General features: G+C 34.2%; 1 protein-coding gene across 2 annotated transcripts; it reads right to left on the bottom strand.

The window, feature by feature from the left end:
* Nucleotides 1-753: 753 nt before the first annotated feature.
* On the bottom strand, nt 754-4,678 carry LOC111387045 (uncharacterized protein At1g65710-like). Of its 2 annotated transcripts, XM_023011565.1 has the most exons (3): nt 3,357-4,678; nt 1,840-2,710; nt 754-1,344 (listed from the first exon to the last, which is right to left on the bottom strand). In XM_023011565.1, the coding sequence occupies exons 1-2, from the start codon at nt 4,518-4,520 to the stop codon at nt 1,880-1,882; spliced, it is 1,995 nt and encodes a 664-aa protein (XP_022867333.1). In that variant the 5' UTR covers nt 4,521-4,678; the 3' UTR covers nt 754-1,344; nt 1,840-1,879. The 2 variants fall into 2 exon arrangements, with proteins under 2 accessions (XP_022867333.1, XP_022867332.1); XM_023011564.1 differs by lacking the exon at nt 754-1,344 and having other exon boundaries at nt 1,635-2,710.
* Between the last annotated feature and the right edge of the window lie 5,679 nt (nt 4,679-10,357).

Genomic DNA, 10,357 nt, shown 5'->3' with positions numbered 1-10,357 from the left:
AATCCAGTGGGACTAAATAACATCATTTATATTTTTATCATGATTGTATTAAAAAATTACAAAATTCAATGCTCAACTATTTGAATTATTCATATTGAACATTTTGGCTACACTTAAAAATATATATTAATTGAATCATGAGGGAGAACAATAAATGATTGTTGGAAAAAAAAAATTAAAAAGCAAAAAGGAAAGAGTTTGCCTTATTTGATTGCCATTATTCGGAAAAACAATATTTTGAATAGTGATTTTTATGAGAACATGTGGTTTAAAAGTTGGAAAAAGATTTGAGTTTACGTACAGAATATTTTATTGTGTGAATTTTGTGGTTGAAAATGAGTATATAGAAAAAAAAAAGTTCAAGTAATAGTTGTCTAAAAAAAAAAAAATATTTGCCAAAGTCCTAAACCTTTCAAAAAATATGCTGTCAGATGCCGTACCTTATAATATTAACACTTACATCCCAAACCCTATAATAAATATGCGCACGAACGACTTTTTAACACTTTTCATCAGTAGGACCATCGGTTAACCAAAATTTCATCTCCAAACCTGTAGGTTACCGGAAATGGATTTGTTCGTGTAACGGGAGTTTATATATAGAGGTGATCAAAGATGATAGCTAACTATTTCTCTTTTGAAATGGAAAGGCAAACCAACTTCTGTATAATATAGAGGAAACAAATTCAAATTCTATTCTACATGCAAAAATACAAAGTCACCACACGAGACTTTGTGACCACGGAAGATGATGAGCTTATTGGAAATTGAATGTCACGAGAGCACATCAAAGTGTCGTTCATTGCAGAAAATACAGGAAAGAAGTTAGAAAGGATAGTGGCTAATATTATTTGGACAAAGAACATAAGGTAGCCATCGTAGCCTTTACAAGGAATATGGAATACATGCGTAAAAGTAAGTAACGAGGCAACCGGAAGATGGATATGCACTGGAAAAATAGTCAAATTGATAAGATTTTATCAAACGTTGTGCTCTGATATCAATGAACCTGGGACGACATCTACTTTTTCAAGAAAATATCATGCATTTTTTGGATAACCAAAATACCTAATAAATCATTACTCTTTGACAACTCCAGTAGCTCTTTCACTGTTGAATCTCAAAGAAGTTGATTATCTTGCTATTAGTGAGAACCGGAGAAGCTCAAAAGTGATCATTTGGTGCTTCTCTGTACCTCCTTTTGTCGGTAGTGCTGCTGCCAGCCATACTGCTTATCTACTGTGCTACAAGAGATCAGTTTATTTTTCAAATTGATGTGGTTCTTATGAGGCATATTCATGCAGTATCATGCAGCTTCAGGCCGTGCAATGGACAATATTTTAGCTGCCAAACAAAATACACCTGTAAATGGAATGTATATTTTAATTCTTGCATTCTTCTATTCCTACAATAATTCGTGTTTATATGCTATGCCTGTAAATGAAATATATATTTTAATTCGTGCATTCCTCTATTCCTACAATAATTCATGTTTATACGCTATGCTTGCTCAAGATGTAACTCAAAACTAATGATTTAGCCATTCTCATTTACAAGCAAGTAATTTATCAACCAAACTATTCAGTGAATAACTGAACCGTAGCAAAGGTTGTAGTTAGCAACCAAAAATACAATTCAGTTCAAAAAATTAATATCATTCCAATAAACTTCGAAAATTTGAGTTAGAAGGTAACGAAATTGTCTCATTGATGAAACTAGGTGATAGCACAGATTGCAAGTTAAGCAACCAGATAAACACAGACTTGTCAATGAAAACATTGCTGAAATAAGAGGATACAAAACATTTACGTTGAAGGAGCAGCTGCTGGCGTTATGTACCTTTTGCTCCAACTATATTATAGCCTATTTCAGGGGATAATCAAAATCCATCTTCTTTGTGCTTGCTTTTTCCAATAAAGTCGACATCTTGGGTAGTTTCAGATACGGCATGCCTCTGAAATCCCAGTGGACTTCGATCAGTCTGCCTGATATTAGACCTGGAGGAAGTCCAGCCATCAGTTGAATCAGCTGAAATAGGTTCCCATGAAGAAGAATCCTGGTGTCGTTGACTGCTAATAAAACTGTTGCTGCCAGAGGATTCCTGCTGTATTGATTCTCCTCCTACAGCATCCCTCACTGACACATATTTTTGAAAGCTTGGCTCCATCAAATCATCATAAACGGCCACCTCAGATTCCCCGAAGGGGTCCTTTCCATCACGCCTAGTAAATTTTTCTGATAAGGGGTTTCTTCTTTTTTCGTCTGAGAAAGTACTGGATAAATTTGACCTAGTAGTGGAGTTGAGGTCAGCAACAGCTTCAAGGATAGAACAGGCTTTAGTCAAACACGGTGGGAGAGAAAAGGTAGGGGGCGTACTATTTGTTTGGTGGAAGTTATGAATGTCTTCTAGCAATAGTGCTGTATAGGATGGAGTAGGATTGGACAGCTCTTCAAGTTTGATGTCGAGGTCTCGGGATAACTGAGAGGATCTGCTTCTTGTTTTCACAAGGGGTTTGAGATGTTCGGTTCCTGAAATAACGAAATTCAGTGCAACATTACTTGCAAGTCCATATGCTTCTGTAGTTTCTTTAGCCATCAGCTGTGGCTTCTCCTTGGCTTTGCAATTCACATTTGTTAAACTGTTGTCAGGTTTGTTCTTGCCCCCTTGCACACCTCTGTTATTATCAGCATTTGGCTTCTGCACAGTAGCCTGCATTATTCCAAAATGAAATCGATTCATGCCAGCGTTATGTATTCATAAAGACCTGAAAAACATTCTCTGCTTGTTTAAAGGACAGACTATAAAGAATCAAATTCAGAACGGAAAAGAAGTTTCGCGTACTGCCAGTCGGCTAGTTACTGCTTACCAATTGTGCACCCTAAACCTTTTAATCTGATTATTAGCCATTCTGTAGAGAGTCACGCATAGGCGCAAAAGTGACAGATCCCAACATAAGTTTAAGGTTGTCTAAGCATTCTTTAGTATATTTGACTGAGAGAATGTATAAAATTGACATCCTACAAAAATGGTAATGCACCCTAAAATTGTTTAGTATATCGACTCCCTCTTTGAAATCGACATCAATATCAAGCAGCACTCACTGAGAGAATGGTAACTCATGCATTTCAAAATCATCTCTCTTTTTCCATCAACATCCAGTTATACAACTTGCCTTCACTATAGTGAGCGAAATTTGATTGATGATAATATACACTAACTTCATAATTGTATCAAAAGCAATGGAATTTTTGTTGACTATATACCGAATTATCCATACTTCAATTCAATCAAGAAGTGAACCAACACAAATTGAGAAAATCTTTGTAAAACCAGTTAGGACTCAAAATTAGCATACCTGTGACAGAACTTTGTTCTTAGTCTTAATTCCAGGCGAAGAGGACATGTGTTCCACAATGACATTAGTGCCGATTTCACTGAGGGGATTTCTTCTGCAAGGAGAATGCTCAGCCTTCCTTGAATTGCTTCTGCTCAAGGACACTAACTGCTGGTGGTTCTGACCCGAATTAATGTTCTGATTCTCATTACAAACTCGAGCATTCGCCCTTGCTGGGGATTGAGCACGAGGAGATGCACTAGTTCTCGAACCAGCAGCTCCATCAGCACCCACATTCCTCTTCACTTGGATCCTTTTAACAGCAGTAGTCATATTAGGCTCACCAGAAGCAGCATTATTACTCTTATCCATTGCCAAAGATGAAACAGTAGCAGGCACCGAAACCATTTTACCAGGCCGGTTGCCTCTATCACCATTCGCATTGGCAGACGAGGAATTAGCAGTACTAGAACTAGTAATTGGAGATTCAGATCTTCGACCTGGAGATCTACTGACCCTCCTTCCACCACTGCCACTGCCGCCTCTTTCTCTACTACCCGACCGTGCCTGGTCCCTTTCTCTACTCGGCGTCCTCCTCCTCGTCCCCCCCTGAGATGAGGACCCAACCTCCACAGCCTGGCTGGGCCGGCGTCTATGGCGGCTCTCTCTCTCGCCTACCATTCCACCATCATCACCATTAACAACATTTTTCACATCAGTATCTTGTCCCTTCCTACCATTCTCATTGTCAAAATCAAAACTCCTCTTTGAACCAATACATTTTCTCCCCTTCTGAAGATTAATAACACCATTTTCAGACGATCCACCGGAACCAGAAATGGCAGTCTTCCCTGTAGATGAACTCCGGCTAAGCCTACCGCATTGTAGTAAAATGGCATCCAACTCTTCTTTTGTGCAACTTGAAGTCCTTACTGGGGCTGCTCCCGTAATCCCATAACCATTCACCAACTCACCGTTCTTGGCTTTGCTTTCTTCATCTTCGAACCGCCTTTCATTTTCATGGCTCTTCCTGTGTTTTATTATAAAAATATCTTTCTTTACAGTTTCTTGTTCTGCCTTCTTCTTCTTCTCCACTCCGGTATCAGATTTAACTTCTTCAGGCGGCTTCAGAAGTACACTAGGAGAAGAAGCACTAGTGCTCTTCTTGCTTAAACAACCCCCCATTTTCGCAAGCTTCAATAGAAGAAAATGGCAAAATCACAGAAAAATATATTTGTTCAAGAGGAAAGAGAAATAGATAAGGGGTTTTATAAAAAATAGATAAGGGGTTTTAAGAGGAAAAATGGTTGCATTGTTCAAGAAAACCATTGCATTTTAAATAGAGTAAATTTCACAACTGGTCCCTAAGCTATTGCTAGTGTTGAATTGTATTTGCTATGTTTAAATCATAGTTGGCCTCCAACATTTAGATATAATTTCTCAATCCATCCAAAATGACAAAAACTATTATCGTGTATTAAATATTGACATATCTTCATATGTTTAATTTTGTAAAGTTAAACTTTTAATTTGTAATAATCATGACAATCAATTTATAATTTGAATTGCATTTGCTATGTTTAATTGCATGTAATAAGTAGCAAAAATGCAATTTATTACGGTGTGACCTTGTACAAGTCAATATTTCTTTTTGGTCTTTAAGCTCCCCTAAGTTGAGCCTAGAAATTTATATAGAATTTCATTTTGACAATTTAGGAATATATTTAGCGCTTTCAGTATTGGAGATTAAATTGTGTAATTCTAATAAAATATTATAGATCTAAATTTTTAATTTTAAAAGTTTAATACGAATTTGCTCCTAAATCAATATATTGAGGACCAATTTTGAAATTGTACTCCTTTTAAAAATGTCATGAAGAAAGTTAAATTTGAATATTTGACAGAGACAAGCAATGAATGTAGCCGTTACAGGGTGAAAAAATATATTATGTCAGATTACCTACTACTGTTTGGAAACTATATATAATAACATTTTTACTAGGGAATCTTAAAATTTGAATGGAATCTTGATCCGAATTTGAAAGAGTGTTTGATACACCCAAATTTTTAGTGGAAAATGAAAAATAAATTCAAATACCATGTTTTTGCTTGATTGATGGCTCTATTTTTTTTTATGGCATTTATTTTCTAGCTTTTCATCCACCTAAGATTTTTCATGCTTTTCAAGGAATTTCAATTCATTGGAATTCTCAATTTTTTGCCAATAAAAACAAATTCTAAGAATTATTGTAAAAAAATATTTTCCTTTCATTGACAATTTTCATATAAAACAAAGTCAAACGAATATCAAAAGATAGATGATTTTCTTGAATTTTTTTGTTGGCAATGAAAACAAATTTCATCTCCAATATTAGTAAATTCTATTTCTTTAATCGACAATTTTCATGTATAATAAAGTCAAACGAATGCCAAAAAATACTTTTATTTTAATATTTTCCATGTGAAAAATTATACCAATAAAATGCAATAATTTACAATTTCCATGAAAATAATTTTTAAACAATTCAATTCCCTAAAATTCGTTTTCCTTGCATCTAAATATCATTTTTGCAATCAAACGAATTCTAACAGTCATTTTACATGTTGGTCATTGCTTTGGTAATTGGATAGATTCCGGTTTGCAATTTGATGTTTGGATCCAGGGGCGGACCCATTAATGTTCTAGTGGTTACAACCTTTTTCATCGAATTTCCAAATACCTTCAACTGGGCTATTTTCAAATTTAAAATTTTCAGAATTTTTTTTTTTGGCTTCTACAATTTATTTTGGCACATTTTCTGTCCCGCCCTCACTAAACCATGATATTCCTGGGTCCACCCCCGTTTGGATTAGATTATTTTTTGTTGGACATTTGAACTCAAAACTAGAAATTCTAACTATTGTATTAGAAACAGATTAATCCAAAAAAAGGATGAAGCAATATTTTCATTAGAAAGAATCGATAAGAAGTGTGTAAAGTATAATTTTTAAATTAAAAATCAAGGAAAATAGTGCCACCATATATATAGAGAGACTGGTCTTTGATGAACTTGAAATTAGGCAGGAATGCAAGTGTGTGACGGAGAGAGGGCCGGTGAGACAGATCGAGATCGAGAGAGATAGAGTGAGGGTCGTTTCTAATTTTTGCTTCTATCGTTTTGAAGTTTTGATTTAGGTTCAAATGATTGAATCTAGAAAGGAAATTTATTTAATTGCATGTCAGGTCAGTTTGATTGAATCAAGTTGATTGCAGAACTCGAAATCCAAACTGACTCACCAACTTTGGGCCTAAGTCTAATCCACCCAAATTGGAAAACTACCAAAAACTAATTCGAGTATGTTCGGATCGATCGATTTAGTTGGGTCCACGGTTAATATGTTCATCTCTATGCATTTCTCGAAAACAACTATTATATTATGTTACTTGGAGCATCTTAAAAAAAACCTCTATTTTCGAAGAGCATGTTTACTAATTAAGAGAGTACAAATTTTTAACTACTCCAACATGTTTTATATTTAATACTTCATTTTTACATCCGCATTGGCTCCTAGAAGATGGTTTAAATATGCAATCTGGAAGAGGTTGACGGCATGTAGTAATTTTATCGTACCATATCTAGTATGGAGGTTATGACAAGGGTTTTAAGACTTGAGGTTCCATCTTAAAATGTCAACCTTAGTAAGCGGAGTAGTCGAAAATCTTATAAGTTGGTTTATATTTTCATCGTTATTCGATGTGAGATTTTTATCCCTTAACATAACTCCACAAGATGATGGCTCATTTTTTGAACAATCAATCTTGAAATTTATATGTTCATTTTTTGAATTTCAATCTGATCGAATCGAATCGTTCGTTGAAATTTAATGGGTTCTGATACCATGTTAAGATTTGGGATTCAATTTTAAAGGTCAACCTTATTAAGTTGAATAGCCCAATATCTTATAAGTTAATCTATATTTTCATCGTTATTCGATGTGAAATTTTTATCCCTTATCAAAGGGCACATCTTATTTTCGCATGGCAATTTCCTTATACTCATCATTCTCAAGAAACAGTAGCTGTTTCATATGGATTATTCAAGCTAGAATTTTAGGAAATAATCTTCTGCATCACCCAAATATATTTCAAAGGCGCATGCCAAATATAATCATATCGAACTTACCAGGGCCGTGATTACTATATTACTACTATATCTTTGAAATATTGAATACTATTGATTAGATGGACTACACTAAAACAAATATATATAGAGAAGTGAACAATGCAGGGAATTGGCCTGCAAATCAAGAGTTGGACAACGACTGTGATGGATTAGTTTTAGTAAAGCCGATCAAGTACAAGGTTAAATCATGGGAATTTTAAGATTTGATACACTTAGTTTACCTAGCCTACTTTTTTATGCTTTATTTTCTGCCATTTTTTCATTTTCTTTAGCAAGAATCATAGGTGAAAACTCCACTAAAGAAGGAAGTAGTACTTCCATTTTCATTGTCTTTAAATTGTTTTAATCCCTCCTTTTGATGTAAGTGGCGGATTTAGGTTGCTTTAGCTCAGTACCCTCCCAGCCCATTTTAGTTTTCTATGGGTAGAATTTTTTTCTTAAGAATTTTTTTTTTTTTTTTTTTAAACATTTTAGTCAAATCTTTGATCAACTCCTTTGAAGATTATGTAATGAAGCACCCCTCCTATATGTATGCCATATATTTATCTATGAAATAGGTCAGGAAATCCAAACCCTTCCATGGAGTCTAGGTGCAAAAAGTGGCAAAGTCAGATGTTCTTCATCGTGGAGTCAAAAAATAGTTAATTATTTTCAATCAGCATAATATTAACTAAAATAATTCAATATATTACTACATGCATGCCTATATATTTTCATATAATTACACTGTTATCAATTTTGTCAAATAGATCATTTTCAGTATACAGAATTAGACTATCATTCAACCCATGATTTTCAATCCAAATAGCATGGTTCAAACTGTGCGTAGGGAGCTTTGTGGCTTCTAACATTGAGGGGGAGAAAAATGTCGTTGATCGCAGCGTCAGTGCAGATGAACTGAGTAGAAAGAAAAGAATTATTTAGTAAAAGTGGCCGGCTAACTGAGAAGATTGAAATTTGAGGCTTAAGAGAATTTGGGAGGTAAAAACTAGGGGGAAAACTCGTGTGAATAAATGACGTGAAAATTTTTTTAAAAAAAATCACAAATTTATGTGGGGTCCACTGACCCTAATCTTACCATGGGTATCGAGGCCTAAAATTCGTGCTTAGACTTTGGTGGTGTTTTGTAAAAAAGAAAATAAATGTGTATGGTTGTGTGAGAGGGACATGTTTATACACATAACAATAGGTGCATGTGGTAATATAGAATTCGTGGTGCACGTTGAGTAGGTAGAAGGAAATATGATCGAGTTAACACATTGTACTTGAGGGTTTGAACCAAGACTTTGACTTGAATGTACCAATACATTGTATTCACATTATGTTGGGCTGCTTGACTTTTCCACTACACTTCCTAGCAGATACTAACTTCACATTACGCTCTTTTGTTGTGCTTTGGGCCAAAAACATTGTTGTTAGGAGTCGTATTCTTGCACAAAGAAGCCCGAGTCAAACTTTTGTGACATATTTTCCATATGAATAATGATATGTGTAACAACACTAGTCTAGGTGACGCTAAGTGATAAGTTCAATAAAATGTAGAATTAAATTATTCATTTAATTATACATTGCATTTAATGTCATATTAGTGCCACATAGATTGATATTTTAAGGTGTGCTAAATAGCATTACTGTTTCGATCCATATCCATTGAACATTTTTTGACCATTAATTTTTTTATTTTTTATTTTTTTTTGAGGGCAAACCATTTCATTCCATTACTGAAGATCCCTAGATGAGGTTTTGATAGATACTGTTTTTAATCTGTTCAAAACTACATATACTTCAGCACCTTCACACATTTTTTTTATTTTTATTTTTTTAGCTTGTCTACACTTTTGTATCTATTATGAAAATTGGTGATCTGATCACTACATCTTGAGTTCAATTTTTTGACAATCCTAGAAACTCATATAAAGTAAGAGTAGAACCAAACAAATAGCATAATCTTTTGCATGTGATTAAACGAAAGTTTCAAGGTGCCACTTGAGGAGAGCCTTTTATGTTTATATTAGTTACATTATTGTTCTACGAAATATTCATATTTTATATTATATTTATGATTGAAACTGAGTCGTCTAAAATGTACTTCTATGATGCTATCTTACTAGACTTAAATATTGTTTGCGTCGCACCGTTAATACATATGTTGCTTAGTATTTAAATTTTATTGTCCAATTTAAACTATGAATACAAACTTGTTCAAATTATGATTATAAGCATTTGAGTAGGTCAATTTTATTAAACTGTTTACTAAGGTGAAAATAATACTTTGAATAATTAGCATGCTATACTTTTAAATCACAAAAGTAAGTTATTATTTGCATTTAGCAAATGTGATAAAGTTAAAGCAACACATTTTTATAAATTGAGACAGCATGCTCTCTGCAGAAACCCAACTTGAATTTAACTAAACATAAAGAAAAGTATCCACTTGTAATACATAATTATCTTGAGTAGTTGTAACTTAAAAGAGATTTTAATTAAAAAAATTCCTAAGCGAAGTAGTCGTAACTTAGGATGCTTAGCAAAAGCATTGTACGCATAATTTGCTTCCCGTCAGATTATTGAGCAATACAAGCATTGCTTCCGGCCTTGCCTCGTGCAGGGCGTCACACAAAGCTACGAGGCCTCGCCAGACTAGCCATTAATAGGTTATATTTTCATACCACCTTCTCAAACATTAATGTCAATTCATGGTTAGGGAGAGTGTGTGTCTATATATATATGGTTTTTTTTATGGAGAAATACCAATATACAATGTTCCGTTAATCAAAATCCTTCCGAATTTGAAATCAAATTTAAATTTTCTTGAAGTTCTTTGTGTTCTAAGAGATTTATACTTGTGCTTGGTGTATA

This window comes from Olea europaea, unplaced genomic scaffold, assembly GCF_002742605.1.
Source record: "Olea europaea var. sylvestris unplaced genomic scaffold, O_europaea_v1 scaffold3856, whole genome shotgun sequence".
Classification (NCBI taxonomy): Eukaryota; Viridiplantae; Streptophyta; class Magnoliopsida; order Lamiales; family Oleaceae; genus Olea; species Olea europaea.
This window is presented reverse-complemented; position numbering and strand designations above follow the sequence as displayed.

What these genes read in the sequence shown, in the direction of transcription:
- LOC111387045 (XM_023011565.1), bottom strand. Translation starts at nt 4,520, where the DNA reads ATGGGGGGTTGTTTAAGCAAGAAGAGCACTAGTGCTTCTTCTCCTAGT. An exon ending in AGAACAAAGTTCTGTCACAG is followed by an intron (nt 2,711 to 3,356) that starts GTATGCTAATTT and finishes GGAATAATGCAG; the next exon opens with GCTACTGTGCAGAAGCCAAA.